This window comes from Oculina patagonica, chromosome 9 (genome assembly GCF_052425735.1).
Source record: "Oculina patagonica isolate OP01 chromosome 9, crgOcupat, whole genome shotgun sequence".
Lineage (NCBI taxonomy): Eukaryota > Metazoa > Cnidaria > Anthozoa > Scleractinia > Oculinidae > Oculina > Oculina patagonica.
Genome location: NC_135766.1, coordinates 24,672,729 through 24,698,191, shown reverse-complemented (window position 1 = coordinate 24,698,191; position 25,463 = coordinate 24,672,729). Strand labels below are relative to the sequence as shown.

Sequence of the window (25,463 nt, the reverse complement as noted above, 5' to 3'; positions counted from 1 at the left end):
AAAATCATCACTGCCTACCCCCTCCCCCATTTCAATGATGAAAAAATGGCGCGTGTTGGCTTAATAGCATGCATTCAGCGTTGATTTTTGTGGAGATGGGGAGTGATTTCTCTGGTGAAACTCATGCCTTAGCTTTGCAAGGCTCGTAAAATATAGGCTCTTTGCAGCTATCAAGCGATCACATGATACAAGATCCACCTTGCTGGAGAACAAGCTACTCACTGGGACATTGTCTGCGGGGGTAAACTCCGCTTTACTCCGCTGCGGGGGAAAATCCAATATAGCTACAATAAATAGCCCAGCAAAATCAAACACTATGTTAGAAATTTAGTGTTCCTGGCAAGAGCAACTGCCCCCCCCCCCCCCCCCCTCCTCCGCTAGGTGCGGCCCTGGCTTTTCTGGATTTGTCACTCGAACTCTTTTGGATGACCCAGTGACGCCAGAAACAGCTGAATTGAAGAGTCAATTAGAGAGGAATTGAAACGCAGATGTTATTTTTTAAACCACAATTTTTATTGTATATAAATTTTACAAGTAATTTCCAAGCTTGTTCTATTTTAGGACAATTTCACCAATCCAAATAAACTGGGACCTAACCCGGAAAGATAACGCAAACAGTAGAGCATGCATAGTTGTTTCCAACTTGGCATTTAAATTGCTGGCGAGTTCAAATGGCCTTTTGCATTTGGCTGTAAGCTTTACTCAGCTCATTAATTCACTAAAAAACTTGATCTCTTGTATATACTTAGTATATATTTTAATACATCGCAACTGGAATATTTTAAGGAATATTGGACTTAGAAATAAACGCCGGGTTTACGGCTGAACCCTGAAACATATACACAGTCAATGTATTCGAAATTATCACTGCCTCGGAAACCCGGATACCGTATATAACTGAAGTTAACTTTATAAAAAAAAATTTACTTTAGAAAATATATAAGCTTGTAGAAATTTTCTTAAGATTTTGCTTCTTCGTTTAAATTTTTGCACTTTTAAACAGTTTAACTGCTAAATGCATAAGGTCGTATAAAGCTCGTATTGATTGCCAGTAATCGTTAAGTGTCGTATTATAACGACAGGCAACTTTCATCCACATGAATCACACTCTGGGATTGGACGAATACAGCCACTGAAAAAATAAAACAAAGAAATAACCAATTATTTAAACACTGAGATTTTTGGTCATAAATTTAGTACTCAAGAATGGATTCGGTATGCATGAACTCCCTGGCCAATGACAAAATGAGCGGGAAAAGTCAAATTTGTATTTCATTGGTAAATGGGACAAAGGCTCACCTACGATAGCCTAGCCACCTCTCATTCGCTCCCGCTACTACGTGCGAAACCCTCTCTTCGGGTTTCGCACGTAGTAGCGGGAGCGAATGAGAGGTGGCTTTATTCACAGGCTACACATACGATAGGTCAACGGTTTTATTATGGCCTTTTGAATCAATGGCAATGGTAAAAATAAAAGCAATCATTCCAACGGGATCAAAAACTGCTCCTGTTTAAAAGACTATATTGCAGAATTGTAAAAGAAATCTTTCTTACGTGTCCACCACGCTGCGGTCTGTGTGAGGCGACTCGACGATAGCCTGCCATAAGTTTATTCTATAAACACACAGACAAAAGAAATCGCCTGAGTAATGAACTTGCGTGTTTTAAATTTATGACTGTACACGTGAGGCTTGGAACCATAACAGACTGAGAGATCATTTTTTATATCTGTTCTAGAAAACTTATTCGATAAAATGAGTGTTTTGAAAAACAACAGCAACATATATGAAAAATGCTTTTTACCTTTACTGCAGTCCAGCAACCTAGAGTCAAAGAGCTGCTTGACACACCGGTTGAGTTTCCGGGTTCGACGGAATCTTTTATCTTTGATGGCTGAAAGGAACAAAAAATGCCATACGTTAGATTGGTTCGATGGGGTATGTTATGACCTTTAAAAGAACAAAATTTTAACGCATGGAACAAATGCACATCATTTCTAAGGATGATGAGCCAACAGAATGGTGCACATGTATTAAACCCGTGCCGGGCTTAATACATTAGCACGTATGGTCACTATGGTAACAGTGTTTTCCACCCCAGATTATTGAAAGGACTACCCTCGCCTACCCCTTCCCCACAAGAAAGGATGGTAGGTATTTTTTAGACACCTTTATAGTGAGGAAAGTTATTCAGGGAAGAAGGCTTTACAGAAAGCAGTGGAAGTATTTTTAAGAAGAATGGGAGACCATCACAAACTCGCGTCCATTTTAAACGAAAAAGAAAAAAAAAGAAAAAAGAAAGATGAAAGCAATATTGATATTGTTATCGCATCGTAGCCGTTTTCTGGTAAAGGCGCTTCAAACATTAAACAACTTTTGTTACGTTACCGTGGCTCCATTGAGTCTCGCCCCAGCTTCCGTCGACTTCTTGTCTCCCCAGTCCACCTGCGAGGTTAAGAACATTTTTAATTCATTTCAAGATTAAGATGCGAGGTTAAGATCATTTTTAATTCATATTAAGATGTTTAAAATGTTCTAATCTTGAAGGAGATGCAGGAAAAACTAATTTTTTTCATAACTTCACAATAATGCACAAATGTCTAAATTCTTTATTTGTTTGCCAGGCTGATAGATGTCAAACAATAATCCCCGCACCCTACCGGTCCATAAAAAAATATATAGCAGATTGTTTTGAAACTGGTTTAAAATAGCAATCGATAGCAATGAAGCAACTAAAAGTATTTCTGCCGCCTCCCCCTTTTTTGGATAGGATGCTACCTGGTCCATCTCATTGTATCGCTGGCTAATGGCCTCCCCAATATTTTCTCAGATTGCTCCAAATAATTCGTCGACGACACTCCGGCTAGTGTAAAATTCTTGATCGCTTAATAAGGAGTCATCTAGCGCGCATTAACTACTAGCTTCCGATTAGGAGCCCAACACCAGGAGCCCATCACCCACCCTGACGGGAATCTCACCGTCACCCTGACGGGGACCCATCACTCACCCTAACGGGAACAATTCCTCCAGCACTTCTGCCGCCATAATACGACACATCAACAGTCGGCCATTTTGCTTTGCCTGATGCCTAAACGAGGGAGAAATCGCGCATGTCATGAAGAATAACACATTCACAGATGTTGTTTTTAAAGACTTTGTAGAAATGTATCTTCACTAACCGTTTTCTGAACTGCTGGCGGGGGATTGGGAGCAAGCTCTCTCGGTTCTGGCGCGCTATCTGGCTCACAATTACGAGGTGGCTGGAAAATATAAAATTCAACAAGACCTGTAAGTATAAGGGTACGGAAAGTGAGTAGAGACGGCTTTTCATCAAATAGCTCACCCGTAGCAAATACATTGAAAAATTCATAAAATAAAATAAAGTCTGAGATTTTTTGCTCAAGAGGCTTATTCGGTGAACTTATTATCGGAGAGGGATTGGAATTTTGCGTTTAAAAATGGTCGGTGTTTGGGTATTTGGGAGTCTTAGTGGTCACTTAGCTTGTAATAATCTAACCGCAAACTGCGATGTAGTCTCCAAGATCCGACGGAAGAATATATTAATACTTAATTAGCATACTGTTCGCGACACTCCCTTTCACGCTCGCTAATAAGAGATGGAGATACGCTACCGCGCTTGTGTGACTTGGGAGCGGAAATAGAAAGGGCGAGGGAGGGAGGGGGAAAAAAGCACGGTAGCATTAGCAGGCAAGCGCAGAAGGAATAAACAACAAGTCTCGGCTACGAATAGCCCAGATTCTTACGCGAACTGGGCCAAAATGAAATGCAGGGCTTTTATTTATACTCCCGCTTGTAAGAGACTGTCGGCACCAGGCAAATCACCACACAGTCGATAGGTGTTAACAAGTCCAACATCGCTATCCACTAGACAGCGTTTTATTCGATGGACAGAATTATCCAAACTTCAGTCAAATCCTTTAGTAGTAGTCGTTTGACAATAAACACCGCGACAACTTACCTTTCTTGAAAAGCGAGGCCAGAACCACCACAAGACAAACAAAATAAGAAATGCAAATAAAGCCAGTAACGCCACGAGCAAACCCATTGGTATTTTAATTCCACTGGTACCTTTTGCCTTTCCCTTTCCGCTCTGTCAAAGATCAAAACAACATAATTTCACTTATTTAGACCGCATTATTAATAATCACTTTGTGTGAGACTCGCCCCTTGGTATGAGCATGTGCGAATCGCCTAATGTATTGGTGACATGAGGCAAAACCGCTAGAAGTAAAATAAGTAATTATTGCCAGTCAATGTCACTACATTATTAAGTGGACAGGTGATGAGAATATAGAATTTAGTCATCCACCAAGGACAGCAAACACACCTCTGGTTTCTGCTCCGCTTTTCCTGTTTCCATTCCTGTTTTTGTTCCGTTTTCCGTTTTGTTTTCCGCTCCACTTACGCAGTTTTTAGCTGAAATATTTACGTTGCTGGAGATAAATGTCTTTCCATTATTTAGCGACACCTGCAGCATAAGAACACTGAAAAAAAAAAACAAAAGTAGTGAAGTCAATTTGAAAAAAGTCCGTGTTCGCAGTGGGTTACAGAGAACTATGTTTTGATCAGAGAACGAACCACCGCACGTACAACTTTTTGACAAATTTTTTGTTGGTTTTCCAAACTTCTCAGCCAATCAAACAACGCTAATAGCACGTGCAACTTTTTGACATCTTTCTGTTGGTTTTCCAAACTTCTCAGCCAATCAAAGAACCAACAACCGCATGTACAACTTTTTGACATCTTTCTGTTGGTTTTTCCAAAGTTCTCAACCAATCAAACGTCTACTAATCGCACGTGCTACTTTTTGACACCTTTTTATTGGTTTTCCAAACTTTTCAGCTAATCAAAGAGCCCTTGATTGGCCCAAGGCACATAGAAAACAAATAAAAAATTTAACTAAGATTATCGAAAACTTTCTCAAGTAGAAAATTTACAGCTATGCTATTGGCGCACAAACGGCTAGTGTAATTACCTTTCAGTGTCATTCAGGACAGGCAAGGGACAAACCAATCGGTTTTCTTCAACTAAGCTGGCCTTTGTTACTGTCAATAATAAGAGAAAAATTGTGAATAAATATTATTATATTATTTACTGTCAGTTTGGACGTGACTACCCAAGTCCCTTCTCGGTTCACTTCGCTCACCGATCAAATTGGGAGCCTGCTCGCAGGCTACATCAAATCAATCAATTTGATCAACATTCTCCAATCTGACTGTTTCTCTTTCAATAATGCAACTTGACCGTTTACTTTTTACCTACAAAATGATATCATTTATTTTCTTCTTTCAAGTTTTTGTTTTCTTTGGTCATTTGCAATAGACCATTTCCGAGTTACCCTATGCCTCTGTTTCAAAACGAGTCTACGTGCGAAACCATTCATATGAAAATACGTTTCACGTGCAGGTCCATTTCCATGCAAATCAAACTCATTTTCCTGACTTGAATGGTTTCGCACGTAGACTCGTTTTAAAACAGAGGCAAAGGGTAACTTGGAAATGGCCTATTAACATCGGCTTATTTACCCAGTTGGCCAGCCTGTACGGGAAAAAACTGACTGCGTCACATGATAATTATTTTGACTTAGACTTAAGCACTTAAGTATTATTAAACATTATTTTTGCATGCTTTATCGGTACAATTATGTGGATTCGGTGGCCAAATGATTAGTCCTAGCGAGAAATTAAACTATATGCAATGTCAGCTCCCTTTGTGTTACATGTTATTAAAGCAATATAATAACATTTGAATCATACCTTGTCGATGTATATTGTAAAACTTGAAGCCACACCAAACAGAATGCGACTCAGTAGAATTGAACTTATCAAAGCCACGCCCATACACAGTGACTGTGCTGTTATCTACAAAATTGACACAATGAAATATTAGACAAAAACTAGTGATTCAAAGAAAACGTGACACTACTAACGTATAATATAAAGACAGCTTGTTGTTTATAAAGCTAACTAAAAATGTTGTTTGCTATATAAACGGTGATTTTAATTTTTTTTCTGCTTAAAATGTCAATAGGATGTTTCACATGTACATAAAAAATAATATTTTTAAAGTATATTCTTCATCATTGAAGTCTTTGACAAAACTCAACCGCTGGTTGAAATGAAAACGTGATGCGCATAACGCACTTGCTTTGCTTTTTTCTTTTCTTTCTTTCTTTCTTTCTTTCTTTCTTTCTTTCTTCCTTTCTTTCTTTCTTTCTTTCTTTCTTTCTTTCTTGCTTGCTTGTTTTTTTTTATTGCAACACATACACAAAACTGTTCTTACAAAGCCAGACGTTCACTAATTATTACTTACTATAAGAAGCTTATTCTGCTTACAGTACAATACAATACTTACGCCACTTACAACACGACTCCTAAACTATTTACAACAAAATACTTACAATACGGTACCTATGTTACTACTAGCATTATGATGTTTATACTCCTTACAATGTAATACTTATTTTTGTTTTAATACTTATGTATATATAAGATATTACTAAAACTTAAGACGCGGTACAATCATTTACAATGCTTACAAAATTTACGAAACTTAAATTTTTAAAAAAACTAAAGCTACGATTACAGACTGATGCTATACACTACTTATACACAATAAGGCTACGTTACTTGTACAATGCTATATGATAATAGGTAGGCTTGAAATAAGCGAATGACAAAAAAAAAAATAGGAAGAAATAGAAAAGAAAAAAATAAACAAGACAAACAACCAAACAAAAGAAGGCTCAAATACTTATTTGTGATTTGGATTTATGCTTTTCAATTTCAAGGTGGCTTTTAAGTATAGCAAAAATAGCTTCCCAGATATAATCTTCTTCTCTTCGTGACGCAGTATAAATATAATATTTGGCAATGATTAAACAGAGGTTTAAACCAAGGCGACGAGAAAGATCTTGAGTGAATCCGTAGATTATATTCTGTTCTGATAAGGTGATAAAGTCTGAGTGCTTTCTATTCCACCAGAGAGCAAACTGGGTCCAAAAAAAATTTTGCACAAAAGAGCATGTTACAAAAAGGTGTTTCAAGGTTTGTTTCTCGTTGGAAAGATGGCATTGCTCGTGTTGAACAAGTGAATCCCTAAAAAGAGTGGCATTAGTGGGCAAAATGTGATGGATGCTTGCTTGCTTGCTTTCTTGTTAACACAATCAAACCGTCGCAGAATCTAGAAACATGACGCGCGGCATGGAAAATTGATCACTAAATTAACAGGACTTCTTCTGGCCTGACCATTTATCCCGTAAAAGTGTTCTTCAGTTTTTAAATTTTTTTTTTTTTTTTTGGGGGGGGGGGGGGGGCTAACGAGAGAACACAGCTCCCTTACCTCCTAAACAGGCTTGCTTTGGATTTACTGAGGTGATTTCAACACAAGTCTTGTCCGGAATCTGTGGACAAGTGAATACAGTCTTAAGCAAATAATTAAAACAAAAAAATGCCTTACAGTCAAACATCCCACACTGTGCATAAATGTCCCCTTTCGTGAGCTGTGCCTGAAGGCTACAAAATTAAATATGGGAAATTGATGTAACTTCAGTACATATACTCACATCATTTGTAATATTCTTCAAGGTTAAATAGCTAGGTTCTGTGAACACGAAATCTTTCGGTGGCTTGGAAGCTAAGATGTTCAGCTGCAACGATAATGCAAAGACACTTTAAGAACTTTATGACTACACTGAGCAATCATGAAGTTTGCTCAAAGCTAAAATTCATGATTGTATGTCACTCAAAGCGACGAAACAAACATTGGAAATATACATAACATGGTTCCGAATCCAGACTAGCATGAGACAGACTAATTGGCTTAGTGTATTTACATGTGACCGAGTAGCAACAACAACAACAATACTTTGCTTTACTTTCTACAACTATTTACAGTGGATCCGCCGGGATCCAGACCTTCAGGTGAGTGGGGGGGCCCGATCATCCAGACTTTAAGAATAAGAGGAGGGCCGGCTCTCGAAAATAGTTTTTCTTAGCCCTACAGACCTTTATAGTTTTGCCTGAAAATAAGGTGGGGGCCAGGCCCCCCCGGGCCCCTCCTCTATATCCGCCACTGATTGACATCAAGGCAAAGCAACTTATGAAGAAAAACAAGGGTACTGCAACCTGTAATAACCATTGGGTTTAAAATGCCAGGTTACCAGTTACCAGATATATATATACACATATTATGTATGCAGGGCTTGAATTCGGAACCTCTGGATTAACAAAACCACTCACACAGTCGACCTATGCCTCATACAAATATAAAACTAATTTATAAAATAAAATAAAATAAAATAAAATAAAATAAATAAAATAAAATAAAAGAGATAGTCTCAAACATAACTGGATGAAATAATATGAAATATTTTCTATTGTAGTACCTGTGTTTTATCATAGGCGGCCACTCCAATAACATATACTATTGTTCCAGCCTGTTTTGCTTTCTTGGACTATTCGGTAAAATAAAACGAAAAGTTAACGAAATATCACAATGTCCGTAATTCGCAAACATATGACTGTTTTGCAGCTGAATCAACATTTGAACATGAGTCCCAAACCTGATTATTGGCCATGTTTATATCGTGAATCATCCCATCTGTCAGAATTATGAAGATACTAAATGCTGACTGCTCCCCTGCAATTAAATGTAAATACGAAACCAGGATACGTAAACGGCCATACAGATCGGACGAGAATATTTCATTCTACTTGTGAAATGAAAACAATAAATTGAATGCAAAGTGTTGTTATATACGCGAATCGGTAGAGATCTGTATCAAAAGTTAATGAATACGAATTAGCTGAGCAGGAGTTTGTATCAAAAGTTAAGTCTATTGTTTGATTTCTATTGGGGTTTACAGTTGTGTTCATGTCATCTGAATACTGTGCTGGGATTGGTTTGCACCCTCATGCATATTTAATGAATTTTACGATTAAATTTGTGAGAAAAAGAATCGGTTGACTGATTGATTGATTGATTGATTGATTGGCTGACTGACTGACTGACTGACTGACTGACTGACTGCATAACTGATTGATTGATTGATTGAATTATTCTAGTCTTGTAGTATTGTCAGTACGTTAACGGTTATAATGGACTATGTTGATGCGCTTCATGTGAATTGTCGATACTGTTAGTTATTTTAGTATGTTTTGTAATTGTTGTGTCATATGCTGAATAAAATTAAAAAAAAAAAAAAAAAAAAAAAAGAAAGATTGATTGATTGATTGATTGATTGATAAATTGTTTGATTGATTGATTTTTGTAACTCACTTGATTGATTCTTTACTTGACTATTTGCCTGTTGAAAACAACAAAATGTAAAAAGAAAAAAAACATGAAGTCAAATCATGAGCGAATCTTTAACCCTGACTGAATGTTTACCTTACATGTAAAACTTAAAGTACTCAAGAACATCAGTTTTATTTTTAGTTTAATTTCGTAAGATTGCAAGTTTCGTATTACAACCTGTTCATGGTAGAAATTTCGTTTATCACAATTTTAACCTCAAATTATCAGAACCAAAAAATGTACAGTGATCACATGTATTTAGTAACTTGTTTTTAACTACAAACTGAAGCTTACAGTGCGTAAATCAGGCTAAGTTAAATGATTTGAAAGGACATCCGTTTTCAGGATTACTAAGGGATTGCTAAGACATTTTCAATTTCACGCAGTAACTAAGATAAAATGTCGACACGGACATACCATAAAAAGAGCTCTACTCAACATTGTGCTCCCACCTGGATGAACGTTTCTCAAGGTGTTAAGACCTTCTTTGATTTTAGCTCTTAAGGAAAAAAAAGCGATAATAAGTAATAAAAAAAAATAATTAATATATCTACAATAAACTAATAAACAAACACAAATTTTCGTTCAAAGCTATGCAAAGGCGACGCTTTCCGCTACAATCTCTGCATCTTGACCGCTCGCGATGTTTCACTTCGAACAAAAAATCTGAACTCGTCAAAAAATGTCGTATATCGTCACGAAAAAACATTCTACGCAGCCAATCAAAATTTGTCCTTGAATACCGTATTTACTCGAATAAGCGCCGCGGCGCTTATTAAATTTTTCGCGTCTCAAGTGCGGCGCTTATTTGAGGGCGGTGCTTATTTAAAATTCGGACGCCATAAAGAATCTGATCTTTTACAGTAATTGAAAATAGCGTCTTTTGATTGTCAGTCTTCGTCTCTTGCTGAAGAAAGAAGTAGCGCTAGCTGTCTTGGCAAAGTTCACGGCCTTCACAACATTTACAGAGCTGCGTATTGCAAAAATGTTGGATAGAAGAACTAATGGGCGAGCGGTAAAACAATAACATTGAACTGCAAAACATCTCTTTTGATGAAAAAGAAATTTCCAAGTTTGTTTTAGAGTTGCTTTGTAGTGCTGTTACTAGTAAAACGGAATTCCTCAAATAAGCGCCGCATCGGGACTGCGGCGCTTATTCGGGGGCGGCGCTTATTATCTTTTTTGTCCCAAATGCGGCGCTTATTCGAGGGCGGCGCTTATTCGGGGGCGGCGCTTTTTCGAGTAAATACGGTATGGAATTTAAAATTTTAAAACTAAATTCCTAAAAACTTAACTAGAATCCATTCTCACAAAACGTTAGCACTCAGTCTGATAATCGCTTAGTACGTGAAACTCGATTTAGAATTACTTTCTGTCCGTTTATATTTGTATCTATATAAATAACCTCTGATATATTATCATGTGATAAACCAAGAAAAACAAAAACAAGCAAACAAACCTGTCGCCTGTCAATTTCAGAACAGTTTCAGCGCCTGACGAGAATGTAATGAAGGAAAATCGAGCACCTTTGCTGAAATATGAAAAAATTGATCAGTTAACTATACAATTAATTTACCTGATCAATATTAAACTTCTGACCGCAGACAATGTTTATTCCGATCACTGAGAGCCTAATATATATTTGATTTGGAATAAGACTACAAAACAAACGTAAACAGCTAGTGACCATCGATTTCTTGAACCCTTGGATTTGCTTCACTCAATCGAACGCTGCCATTGTATCCCCGATTTCTTTTCCTTTGAGGTTCGAGAAATCTGGATTCCGCTGTATACTTATTACCTGCTATTAACTTTTGTTAATAGCAGGTAATAAATAAATTACAAGGTATTCAGAACTTTGCCGCTCGAATTGCGACCAGTACGCACAAATATGATCACATCACACCAGTTTTAAAAGAGCTTAAATGGCTACCAGTTGCGACTCAGTTATATTTCAGGAGCGCTAGCATGGCCTTCAAATGTCTAACATCCCGCGTGCCGGAGTATCTGTCTTCCCAGTTTAGTAAGCGAGGAGAAATAAGCGGACGTGCCACAAGAAGTTCACAAATGCTGAACATTCCTCTTTTCAAGTCTGCCAGTGGTCAGAGGACGTTTTACTACAGAATAGTCAGTATCTGGAACTCCATGGATAGCTCTCTAAAAACTCTCGAGAAAGTATCTGCTTTTAAGTTTTATCTTAAACGTAAACTTATCAAAGATTTTATAGATTCTTAATCCTAGTTAATTAATTTTAAGTATGAATATCATCTTAGAGTTTTTAAGTAGTTTTAAATTATTATCGTATTTATTTCATTGTCTTTGAAAAGCCTCTAGGGGGAAAGTCAATAAAGTATGTATTGTATTATTGTATTGTATTTTGTTTTGCATGTAAAGTAAAAAAGGTGAAGTCCCAACATTTTGTCCTATTACACTTAAAATTTTTGCCACAACACTATCTATACCCCTGGGTGAAGAACGAGAGGCACATAATGATTGTTTCACATGTGTCTTAACCGATCACCATAAGTGGATTTAGGGGGAGGGCCGAGGGTGCTTGCTCCGCGGGTTTTTTCCCGGGTTCTCTGGTTTTCCTCCCTCCACAAACACCAACACTCCAAAATTCCAATTCGATCTTCGATACACGTACACTTTCTGACGAGCACCTGAGAATTCTTCCGTGTAACGTGGGTAAATTAATTACAATGGCACTTACATTTTCGGGTTTTTACAACAAAGGTATGGTCGTTGGAATTGTTGAGGCTTATTGCGAATCCCTTGATTGAACGTTCTATTAGTTTTAGACTTCCGGAATTCTTTTCACAGCCGGAACTTTCGTCGGCTTTATTCTATGCAGTGAAACAAAAACAAGAACTGTCTTAAAAAGCTGTCAGTGTTTGCTGTGAAGACAAACCGATGTGGAAGAAAACGGATTCATTCTCTCTTACAAAGCGAAAAGTACGTTGTGCAGTGTAGATTTATGATCCAGTGTCACACGCAGGGACCACTGTGCTACGTCTGGCATCATGGCCCTGTCTCAAGAAAGCCAAAAAGAACGCAAAAAAGCTCCCTTGCACTCAAGGGAAGGGATCCCCGGCGGTGGCCCCCAGGGGGAAGACGCTAATTGATGACTCAGATATTTAGTTTTGCTATTTAGCCTTTTCTTGCCTTGTGTTTCACTACCGTCGGTGAAATGGTGCAAAATACAATACAGTAGCTGAATGTAGTTAAATGTGACTGTTGAACTAATATCGACCTCGAATGAATATTTCTCGTAGTAACAATTGTCGCTTGAATGTGAAGAAATATTGATCATGAATGTAAATAAAAATGTTGAATCACAATATTGATCTGGGATGTAATGCATGGTTATATTTGGCAATGTGAATGAATATGACACAATGCACTTCTATAGCCTGATTCGTTAATATCGAGTTTCGAGTAAACAAGGAAGAAGAGGAGTCCGAGAATAGAAATCACCGCAGAACCAAGTTTTGGTTTATGCAACAATTAATAAAGAAGATACAATATTTCAACTGTATATTTCCAGAGTCATAATCATGTCGTATTGAGGTAGAGATTGAATCTTACTTCCTCTTAATTTTCGTTTACTTTATATCAAAGTTCTTTGATTATGTCAGTTTAGAATATCCCAAATTTACTACCTTAAATAAATCTGATAAAATATTATTTCTTTTCAAAAACATAGATCCTTTCGTTTGTAATAAATTGGGTTACTTTATTTTTCAAGCCTTTCAGAAAAGAAAACAATGATCGTTATTTATTATTTAGATTAAAAATTAGCTCTGTTATCTTGTTATTTATGTTTTTTTTTTTTCGTTTATTTAACATGCAATACTATCTATGTAAATGGGAATGCAAATAAACTTTTTATTTTTGTTGTTGTTGGATGAGTTACACAAGCAGTATTTTTACCTAAGATAATACAGTACATAATGAATACAGCTATTAGAACAAGTCTAATTTCCTGGAGGCTTTAAGGCCTTTTTCAATTGTGGGCTTCAATTTTTTTATGTTATAAGCGTCTAGAAACCACTTGAAGATTTCAGTTCCAATATTCTAGCTGTCAAAAGAAAAAATACATATCCTAGATAATTCCACAATCGATGAAACAAAACTGTATAAGTAGATGAAAATAACAACCTATAGTATCTCTTTACAGTAAACAACAAAAAGAACCTTAAATTGTGCCGGCACTGCAGATAGACCAAAACATAAAATAGTTTGCAGGTCCTTCTAGGATTTATCTAGTCCCCATTTCCTGAATCTGAACTTACCCATCAAAATTCTCCACTGTCTTTTCAACAAAGTCGACTGTTTGGTTCTGGAAATACCTTAGATCAACACTTCCTGATCTGAACCATTTTAAAAAAGAAACTGTTAGTTTAACTCAGAGAATAGGAGGGGGTTGCTATAATGTAAGTCGCTAATTACTTAACAGAACTGAAGAGCCAATATATTCTCAGGGACGGCGGAGCAATTTTCCAAGTGGGGGGGCTGACTAGTGACTTGAAGTGGGGGGGGGAGCTTAAAAGACCCTTCTCTTAATAAGTCTTTATTTTTTCTGAAATTCTGGAGGGGGCTAAAGCCCGTCAGCCCCCCCGGCTCCGCCGTCACTGATTTTCTGTAATCTTTACTTTTATATTTTCAAAAGTTTCTTAGTTATAAATACAATGACATGTGAAACAAAAACTATCATAGCTGGACTGACGCGGTGTAGGCCTGCAATTTGAACTGAAAATCATTTAAACACCTTGGTTACTTAATAAACTTTTAAGGTAAAAAGTTGTCAGATTTTTCAGTATTACAGCACTCGGTTCACGAACAGCGATACAAGTTCAGTTAAGTTTTACGTCCCACGAACATTGCCTAACACCAGAGAAAAAATGAAACTGCTATGTATCGAGCTGTATACAGGCTAATTCCTGTAGGTAGCGCCTGAATCATATAAAGTCGGGAAAGTTATCAAAACATTTACACAAAATTCAACTTGTGCGCTACAAACTTACTTGTCTAGAATGAAGTAAATATCGAATCCACCAAGACATTTCTGCTGACTTAAAACAAGTTTAGGAATGATCCACGCCTGGAGCAAAGCAACGAGCACAAAATAACGCCCAACAATCGCCATTTGCTTCTTCTAATCAACAACTTTTCCCGTACAGTGTCTTTTTCGAAGCTTGCAGTAATGATTCTGTGGTTAGGTTCTACTGCATCCTTCCAGAAACTGAATGCTACAGCTAATCAACAATTAATTGTGACTGCCTACTGATAAGATTCTTATATATGTTGTTGATCAAGCACTTTGAGCTTCCGGCTAGTGCATAAATAGAAACCGTGCTGAAACTCCAATCTCAGAATTGAATGAATCGAAACCTTAAAAAAAATTAAAAAAGGGAAAGTACAGCAAAAACCAATGAAGAGTGCCGGATCTTTTGAAACTCGGAGCAGTATAAAACTCCCAAGACAATACGTACAAAGCGGAAGACTGATCCTCGTGATACGGGAATATATTCTGCGTGTTCTCTTGACCTTATATCTGATTAAATGGTGTAACAGTGGAATATAACATCGAAGTATGCGGCCGGTGTGCGACAAATGCAGACTGCAGACTGGCACTTCGATTAGCCTCAATAGTAATCCGGTTAGCCTGAATAACGTTCCGTTACCCTAAATAGCGCTCCGGTTAGCCCGAATAGCGCTCTGGTTAGCCTGAATAGCTGTTTACGGTTAGGTCTCAATAATGGTAATATACTATACTGATACTAAAAAAGTGCCTGTCTGCAGTCCACATTTTTCGTACACGGAAACATTGTAAGAATTCACAAGTTATTGACAAAGATCCATAAAAGGCTAGAATTAATCTTGGCACACCGAACTTCCTTTTGGTGCTGATATCAATTTTTCAAAATTGCGTGTCCTGCAATAAACCCTTACCTTGATATCACTTTACTTCCGTGAATGCTATCTTATTGATATCAATTTATTATTACCATATCTTACCTTATTTTATTGATAAAGAGGAAGCATTTATTAACTGGGCGAAGCGCCAGTTCATAATTCGCTCGGATTTTTTTCATGTTTTTTTTTTCATGGTCACTCACCCCAGACCCCCGCTCGGCCGACACCTCGCCCTCCAACCAAACTTGTCGGTGATGATAAAATCCTCACAATATTCTTTTAATATGATGTGACTCGTGTGAATAACAGTATATTCCATCACTCCTGATTTTCTGGATTCCACTTTTTTAGTGATAAATGAAATTATTTTTCGTGTTATGCAAGTGTTTCGAGTTTATTTTTGGAAATCGAAACGAAAACTGCAAACCAAACAAAAATGTGTCAAGCCACGGGATCACGACATCGCGCCAGGGGAATTACCCTGCACGATTTATTTTCGTCGGCTTTCAATCACGCGACTTCTCAGATGCCGCTGATAGCTGTGTTGTTCGAGCAAAATAGCAGATAAACTTCGAGGACGTGGTTTTTAAGCTTATTTAATTATTTTTACCGAATTCAATTTATGCCATTCAACTGGTTTGAATTTATTTTATTCAAGATTCTGAACAAAATAAATACATTTGCAAACTTAGGCAGAAGTTTGTTTGCGCATGTGGATTAGAGAAAGAGATGACAAAGTGAGGGGAATTTTCGCACTCTGCTCTATTCCAGTCCCTGAACTCTCCCTTCCGCGCGCCCTTTATAGGGGTTGAACCCAGGCGCGGGAAGAGAGAGTCCAGGATAACTTGCATGCGCATGCGCCAGTTTTCCCCCCTAAATCGGAGGAAAAACCATATTTGGCAGTACTTTTAAAAACGTGTGGGCACATATGACAAGTTCAACTACGCGACCGTGTACACTGTACTAAAGCAAGATCACCGAAATAACTTCAAAAAAGTCTAGCTTGCCAGTCATTGTCTACTTAAAGCTAACGGCCAAAACACATCAAATCACTATCCGTCTACTGTTCCTAACATGCATTTTGTAGCTGTTTATTGAATTGGTTTTGGATGCAATTTGGCACTTTCTTTTCTTGCATTTATTCGCGCGCTTGGTCGCGTAATTGAATTCGTCATTTGAGCGAGCATTTTTAACCCTGCGCGCGTCTCAAGCAAAAGACGCCACACTCCTCGCTTCTGATTGGTTCGCTCTGATCATGCGCATGCAAGTTATCCTGGACTCTCTTTGGACTCTCCTTAAGGACTCTCTCTTTGCACGCCTGGGTTCAACCCCTATAAAGGGCGCGCGGAAGGGAGAGTTCAGGGACTGGGCTAACTCTACTCCAGCTCATGCAAACTGCGTGACTCATACAAACCTCGGACTTGAGTCGTCGGACTACGCTGAACGGAGAAATACAACAGGATGGCCTTAGTCTACTCTTAATTTAGCGTAAAATGTCTTTTCTTGCCTCGATTCTCGTCGTGTCATCCAAAGTTTCTATTGATTTGGGACGATATTTAAACAACCCTCAGCCAGATGCATGGCACACACAAAATTTGTACTTCTCTAAAGATTTTTTTACTGTTCGTCGGCGTGCTTTTCTAGCCAAGTACCGCCCAGTACAAGCTTTTTTCAAGCTTCTTGTTTCATTACGGTAGAAAATCAGTCGTATCAAGATAGACCTTATTTCATCAGGGTGGAAAATTGGTATCAAGGTATAATTTATATACCACAGCAGTAAAATTATATTGAGGTAGAAACATTTCATCACTGTAGCAACTGTCGCAAATTGATATCAAGGTGGAATTTATTTACCAATTGCAACGTTCAATAACCGGTCAACAAAATATAATTTCATCTTTACAAAAATATATTAGCTTATATAAATGTTCTTTCTTAACATTAGCGCTTTAGATTCTGCTTCTATTCCTCTGTAATTATTATAGACAGCTAACTAAAATTTTGCATTTTTAAACATGCCAGTTTAACTGCTAGATGTATAAAGCTCTATAGATTGACAGTAATCTTAATAACGACGGGGCAGCTCTTTCATCCACAGGAATCACACGATTGAATGAATACAGCCACTGAAAAATACAAAAATAATCATCAGGATATAAATGGTCATTTATTATGCAATGAACTCTCATTGTTATAAAGAGGACAGAGTTCAGAAAAGCGACTTCAAAATATGAAGGGCTGCCGCTAATCGAACAGCTGAATGTGTTTTCTTTCCTTAAATTTGTTCCGGTATTTTGATTAGGCAAATCTGAGTAAAATCACCACTGCCTACCCCTCCCCCATTTCAATGATGAAAAAAATGGCGCGTGCTTTAGCATAGGGCTGTCCCAAAGCTTCTCGAAATTTCCCAAAAAGCAGATTGGTTTTGGATTTTGGCACATCCGCTATTTTTAAATTCTTTTCATCCTCAAGATCTAAAGAGCAGTGATTTATGAAAAGCAAAGAGAGCCAATTTCTTAAGAATATCGACACAGTTCTCTTCAATTTTGTGAACAACAGCCTTCTATAAGCCTTCTAAAAAAATTGCCATATCGCGTTACATTTGCAATAGAAATGGCACAAAGAAGCGTTAACCATTCATAAGAAAAGAGAATGAACTGGTAGTAAATGGTACGGGACATGGGAAGCAACAAGTTCACACCTCCCCCCCCCCCCCCCCCCTATCCTCCTTGCCCACTTCCTCCCCTCCCCACCGTATTACCAATGAAAACTTCTGACTAACACCATGACTAACTTCTGACTTACGCCACGACAACAGGAGGAGCTGCGGTTGTGCATGCGCAGTTGCGATCACTTTTTGGACTAGTAGAAGTGAATGTTTCGAATGTTTACATTTTTATGACCCTAGTTTAACCTCTTCATACCAGCTTCTGAGCTTAATTACTTCGTGTAGAGGGCGCTACATTATACCTTTTTAAACCCATGGTTAGTAGACGTATTGACTTGAGGTTTAACAATGGCAAACTGCGTCGAAGAACTCTGAGGAGAAAAGGGCTTTGGACAATATGGCGGCCGCTGTCATCAAAAGGGCAAATGTTTCCTACCACGCTACAAAGCCTAAGGGAAGTGCTTTCACTTACAAACGCTAAAAGGTGAGGTAATGTGTTTTGAATTTTGTATCGTTAGTCATTCTATGCACATCGATTACACGAACTCGTGGATAATTTTGCCTTTAAAAACCCTCATCGCCGTAAACCTTGGTCATTGGGAAACACTTCTGCTTGACTAACTCAGAATCTACATGTATATCCAACGAAAATGACGGGAATTTTACAAGAAAAGAATGTTTGTATTGGAAATTGTCGAAGGGAAATAAGTAAAAATCGGGATCTTGCTCAAATTTTTAGACCTTTCCAGCCGTTCTCAAGGCAATTTGACTGATTTTGACATCCGTCTCACCTGCCGTGTACATGCCGTACAGTGGTTGATTGTAATGTTCTTCTGTGTACTTGGTATAAACAATAAAAAAACCTGGATCGGGTAATATCTGAAGATCAGGCTAGAAAGCCTATTGAAATATATTAATTCTATGAATCCTTAACTTCACTCCAATAATCTTAATATATTCTTTTATTTTTCTATTTTTACTACTTTGCCACTGGAAAATCGGGCTTATGTCTTAAATAAAATCTGTTTTCAGGGTCAAACTATTAATATTTTCCCACTCCATTTTGTAGCAAATAAAATATAATCTTGGCCATCTTTTGTTTTTTATTTTATTTTTTATTCAATAATACTTAGTGGTTTATCTATAAGCAAAATAAATTAAAATATTTTTCTTTTCCTTTTTTCCTTTTCAGCTTGGCCAATCAAGGCACATTTAAATGATTTACCAGGCCTACTGCATATGTTGCTTCACACTTTTTTGGGGAAGACTGCCATTATTAAATAAATGGTGTCCCAGTGGTATTTGAAATGATACTGCAGACTGAGATGCAGAGCAAACTAATGTAGTCAACTGCAGACTAAGAGAGTATATTTTGTTACCATTACCATTATTGAAAGCTAACCGAAGTGATATTCAGGTAACCGGAGTAAAAAGTAGAAAATCAGAGTGCGTAATAGGCTAACCGGAGTGAAAAGTCTGCATTCTGCAAATGTCATACACTGAACTTAAAGTCAATGCACTTTGTGCTACATTCAGAAATGCCATGACTCAAACTGCATTTAATATTGTTGAATCAGTCAATTGATCCCCAAATTATTACTGGAGCCCCATCAGTCTCATAACAATCTGGGAAAGAAATAAGGTCAGTGTGAATATTTGAATAAGAAGTGACTGAATGAGTCCTCCATTATATTAAAATGAGAGTGACTTTCATAAAGAATGACAGCTGTTCTTTAGCATCAAAACAAAGAAGCATACATTTTGTCAGGAGGAGTAATTAAGATGGCCCAATGATCCTGTTAGCAAGAGCAGATTTTAGCAAGTTTGTTGAGAGAGACACATTTCTGAAACTAGTCCTGTGTCTTCAGTTATTTTAAGGCCAAATCTATCTTTCTGCTGTTGATTGCCTTTTAAGGTGTAAGATTATCCTGGCTTGGTGGAAGCAGGATTATAGTGCTGTTTGTTTTACAAAATGTTCTATTTTGTTTGCATTGAAATAAACATGAATACTTACATGTTAAAATGTTTTTCCAGTCTTCTTTTTTACTTGTTGCTGCCCTACACTAGCATTTCTGGCTGTCGCAGTCCATGAACATGTTTATTGTATGTTGAACATGTTTATTGTATGTTGAACATGAACATACTTAAAACAGGGAGTTTTCTTGTAATTTTTGTATTGTGCAATGCAGCCATAAGTTGCGTCTGTTTGAAATATTTATTTAAAGGCCTTTTTATATTTCCCTGCCCTTTCATATACCAAACTTTGAATCCTACCCTTTTGTATACTTAAAGCCTGAAAAGGTACCCTTCAGGCTGAGCCTATGCATATAGGCCATTATAGAGAGAACCCCCCCCCCCCCCCGGCACCAAAGCATTGCTTTATATTTGCAAGAACACTGTGTTTTGAACTCTTTGTGCTGTTGCTTTTGTAAGGCTTTGATTGAGGCATTTGCATGTGCGAAATATGCAGCATTTTTCTCTCTGGACAAATTTGAGTGCAAGAAGACCCCCAGGGGGGAGAGGGACGGGGAACACAGGATTTTAAGTGACGAAGTGATCGAGGGATATTTTTGGGTTTAAAATTATCGATTCCGGGAAAAAATTTTAGGTAGGATAAATTGGCAAGGAAAATTTGTTTTTTTTGAGCTGAAGCAATGATCCTAACATGTATTTCGCGGCCGTCATGCACCGTTCGATATGGCGGTAATTAATTCACGCGCCAGCGATACGCGGTCTGCGATCCGCGGTTAGCGCATGACAACAGCAAAATCTCCTCCTGTTCGCCACGACTAAACCCACAAACTCTTCCAAGATCTTAGTTATATATAAACAGGTTGGGAAACGTGATGCTAATTTAAGATGTATGAGTGTTTGAGAACAGCTGCATTATAAACAACTTTCTAGAGGGTTCTAGCAGTTGCTGGATTCAGCGATTTTCAAAGGAATGCAACTTGAGGGTCAAAACAAAAGTAACATACTATGATTATACAATTCCGAAACAAGATAAGCCCACAAACACATCCAAGAACCAAGTTTGCTTAAGTTGCTATTTAAACAGAGGTAAAAAGAGACCAGTTGCCAAACAAATACTAACTTTTTCTTTGTTTCAAATTCTATTGAACCTAGACTCCTATTGTGCAGCGCGCCGTTGTTTGAGTACTTCACACCACACGTGACTTGAAGCTCACATTCTTTTTTGTTGAATTACATTTTGTATCTCAAATTGTTGGGATGCAAGTCTAGTGAACCAAAGCTAATTTGTTCTGCATGAGGCTTTGTTTTTGACTCCAGCTCATATATTTATTTTGCTAACAGTTAACAGTGAAACATTTTGCATTACATGACTATGATTTTACAATCCCGAAACAAGATAAGCCCACAAACACATCCAAGAACCAACTTTGTTTAAGTTGCTATTTAAACAGAGGAAAAAAGAGACCAGTTGCATTGTAAACAATCTTCTAGAAGCATTGTAGCATTTCTTAATCGGGCGGCTTGTTGGGTTCAGCGATTTTCAAAGGAATCTACGTTGGGAGTCAAAACTGAAGTAATATAAAAGAGTTGTACAAAACAACCCGATTTCCATAGCATCGTTTGTTTGTTTTTTTATGTTATGTCTGACGAACGGTAGGACACAAAGAAGCTTTTAAGAAAATTAGTTTATTATTTTTCTGAGCTTGTAGCGTCAACATCTCTAACCACATCTCCAAAGGTAAGTTTATTGCGTTGAAGTAACAATTCAACAAGTTGAACTGATATAACAATAGCGACGCCTCTCAGTCTTAATCTTGTATTCCAGATTTTAGCTCAATCGATGAAACCGGTTGTCGGCTGGCTTCATGATCTCGCGCTACTTGGGTGTTGCCCTCGTCGAAATTTTTTTCATTAAGGTGCTCGAGAGCTTTTCCCATCAGGGGCACAAAAGAGAAATTTTTACTGCAAGTGTAAGAACACCGTTTTAACGTTATAATTCTCATTTTTGCTCGATTAAAAGCCTTATTTTTAAACGCTAAGAAAAGTGTATCTTTTCGGATACACTAGCTAGACATTCAAATTTCAGAAAATTTTAGGGAACAAAATATTGTTAACCGAATTTACGAGCCGCTTTTGCCTTCTTGAAAATCGAAGCTGGCCTTTTTTCGTACCCAAAATGACAGTTTTCTCTCTCCGAAACCAAAAGGATCGAAACCGCCATGACCCCTGCAAACATCAGAGAAGAAGAGAAGAGCTAAGCCATTCAGAAGAGCTCTGTAGATCTCAAATCCAGCCCTTTGTTTAGGATGGGCATGCAAAGACATGAGTTGTGACACTTCAAAGTACTGCACCATGCATGTTTTGATCTATAGCTTTTCAAAGTTTTCTTTTGATCAAATAATGATAAAATGTTAAAAATATGGAGACAGCAAAGCGTTAAGGAAACTGAGTCAGTTTAAGGAAAAATATGCCAGCTCTGCTGGCGCTATAAATTGAGGCGATTTCAAATTGTCTCTCTGAATGTTACAGCCACAAGTCAAAACCATTTTCAGTGCATTGCTCCGATTGTTTTAACTTGATAGAAATCAGAAATAAAACTACATAGAGCACAAAAGAACCTCTTTGCTTATTGCTTAACCAAAAAGCCACCCATTTTGTCTGCTACTGATGCAAATTCTATATGTTACAAAAGAAACTTCCGGTCCAGACAAATACTAACTTTTTCTTTGTTTCAAATTCTATTGATCCCAGACTCCTATAGTGCAGCGCGCCGTTGTTTGAGTTCTTCACGCCACACGAAACTTGAAGCAAACATTGTTTTGTTTAATTACATTTTGTATCTCAAATTGTTGAGATGCAAGTCTAGAGAACCAAAGCTAATCTTTTCTGTGACTCTGTTTCTGGATCCAGCTCGTATATTTATCTTGCTATTTAAAAATCTCAAGAGAAGACAGTTTACGTACAAGATAGTCGCTGTTCAATATTATAACAGCGAAATATTTGTATAAATAACTATGATTTTAAATTCCGAAACAAATATGCCCGCAAACACGTCCAAGAACCAACTTTGTTTAAGTTGCTATTAAAAAGAGGTAAAAAGAGACAGTTGCATTGTAAACAATATTCTACAAGATTGTAGCAATTTCTTAATTGGTCGGCTTGTTGGGCTCAGCGATTTTCAAAGGAATCCACTTTGAGGGTCAAAATGAAGTAATATAAAAGAGTTTTATAAAAAAACCCAACTTCAATAACATCGTTTGTGTTTTTAATGTTATGTCTGACGAACGGTAGGACACAAAGAAGCTTTTAAGATCTTTTAAGAAAATTTTTTTTATCATTTGGCTTGTGCGTTAAATCTCTAATCACATCTTCAAAGGTAAGTTTATTGCGTTAAATTTACAATTAGCCAGTTGAACTGATACAATAATAGCGACGCCTTTCCTCTTCGTGTTATTTTCAACCTTACATTCAGTTTTTAAGCTAATCAATAAAACGTGCTCGGTTGGTTTCAAGATCTCGCTCTATTTGGTGTTGCCCTCGACGGCAAATTCTTTCAATAAGGGGCTCGAAAAAATTTTTGTCTACCGTCGGTTGAAGTTAAATTTCTTTAGCTTACAACACGGATTTCGATTATATTCTTACTAAAGAAAGGCGTTTATATGCAACAAATCACTGCACTTAGTTTAATTTGGCTAAATATCGATTTGTTTCGAGAAAATCGACAAATTATATCTAAATATCATGCACCAAATTGCCGCTTTCGGATCTAAAAATTCAGACTGAGTTTCTTCGCCTCGCGTATGGAAAAAAGCCCTGTAATAATAAACTAAACTTAATGATCAGCAACCTGTCAAGGTCTTCAAAAACACTAAAAGAGTGACAATTCCTCTTGAGAAGTCCAATTTTGGTTTTACGTTCTTGTAAATAAAAACTTAAAATCAAACTATAACGTGTTGATTAATAATTAGAAGAGCGCTACAAATCTCAAATCAGAAGAGCGCAAAAGAACACATATCCAGACCTTGGTTTACGCTGGGTAAGCATAGACATGATACGAAGCGATGCGTTGACACTTCAAAGTACTGCGCCATACATGTTTTGATCTATAGCTTTTTAAAGTTGTGTTTTGATCAAATAATTATGGAATGTTCTCCCATGTTATTAGTAATATTTCATCTGTAAATAGTTTTAAAAGTGTCTCAAGACAAAAAAAAAAAATAATAAAAAATAAAAAAAATAACAAAAAAAAAAAACAAAAAAAAGTGTCTCAAGACTCATTTGTTTCAGAAGGCGTTTTTTAGCTAATTTTAACTTTTCATTAGCTAGAATTTGAACCAAAGATGCATTTTAGTATTTTAATTAATTTTAAGGACTTTTAAGTAGTTTAATTAATTTTTACAAATAATGTAATACGCAGGTGAAAATTTGTTACTTGATACTGGCGCAATATAAAGTTTATTAATTATTATTATTATTATTATTATTATTATTATTATTATTATTATTATTAGTATTTGTAATGTATGCTCAAATAAGAATGTATTTTTAGTTTTATTTTATTTGAATAAGTTATTATTATTATTTATTTAAAAATTATTATTATTTTATATATATTATTATTATTATTATTATTATTATTATTATTATTATTATATAGTAGAACATATGCTAGCATGTAGCTCTGGCGCGATGAGTTGAGGTAGTTAGTAGGTCTCCACTAACTATGGTTGAGGCGATTCAAATTGTCTAGCTGCATTACAGCGTAAGTAAAAACCATTTTCAGTGCATTGCTCATTTTTCACTTATGGAATCAGAATAAAACTACTTAGAGAATAAAATAACCTCTTTGCTTATTCTTAACAAAAATCCATCCACTTTGTCTGCTATTGATGCAAATTTATATCATGAGTTAAACTTCCGGTCCAAAAATATAATTTTTCTTTGTTTCTCTATTATCCTAACTCCTATAGTGCAGCGCGCCGTTGTTTGAGTTCTTCAACACACTGACTTGAGCTCAATTTTTTTGTTGAATTACATTTTGTATCTCAAATTGTTGAGATGCAAGTCTAGAGAACAAAGTTATTGTTCTGCTGGGCTTTGTTTTTGACTCCAGCTCATATATTTATTTTGCTAACAGTTAACAGTGAAACATTTTGCATACATGACTATGATTTTAAATCCCGAATAGCCCACAAAACATCCAAAACCAACTTTGTTTAAGTTGCTATTTAAAAGAGGAAAAAAGAGACCAGTTGCATTGTAAAAATCTTCTAAAGCTTTGTTTCTTAATCGGGCGGCTTGTTGGGTTCAGCGATTTTCAAAGGAATCTACGTTGGGAGTCAAAACTGAAGTAATATAAAAGAGTTGTAAAAAAAGATTTCATACTCGTTTGTTTGTTTTTTTATGTTATGTCTGACGAACGGTAGGACACAAAAAGCTTTTAAGAAAATTATTTATTATTTTTCTGAGCTTGTAGCGTCAACATCTCTAACCACATCTCCAAAGGTAAGTTTATTGCGTTGAAGTAACAATTCAAAATTGAACTGATATAAAATAGCGACGCCTCTCAGTCTTAATCTTGTATT

General features: G+C 36.9%; 1 protein-coding gene across 1 annotated transcript; it reads right to left on the bottom strand.

The window, feature by feature from the left end:
* Window positions 1-527: 527 nt before the first annotated feature.
* Window positions 528-14,466, bottom strand: LOC144665057 (anthrax toxin receptor 2-like). The gene is made up of 19 exons (XM_078526235.1): window positions 14,345-14,466; window positions 13,613-13,690; window positions 10,777-10,848; window positions 9,735-9,816; window positions 9,300-9,327; window positions 8,584-8,660; window positions 8,407-8,475; window positions 7,585-7,668; window positions 7,362-7,422; window positions 5,777-5,881; window positions 4,996-5,065; window positions 4,348-4,504; window positions 3,979-4,110; window positions 3,179-3,259; window positions 3,007-3,087; window positions 2,388-2,444; window positions 1,804-1,893; window positions 1,555-1,614; window positions 528-1,132 (listed from the first exon to the last, which is right to left on the bottom strand). The coding sequence occupies exons 1-19, from the start codon at window positions 14,464-14,466 to the stop codon at window positions 1,103-1,105; spliced, it is 1,536 nt and encodes a 511-aa protein (XP_078382361.1). The 3' UTR covers window positions 528-1,102.
* Between the last annotated feature and the right edge of the window lie 10,997 nt (window positions 14,467-25,463).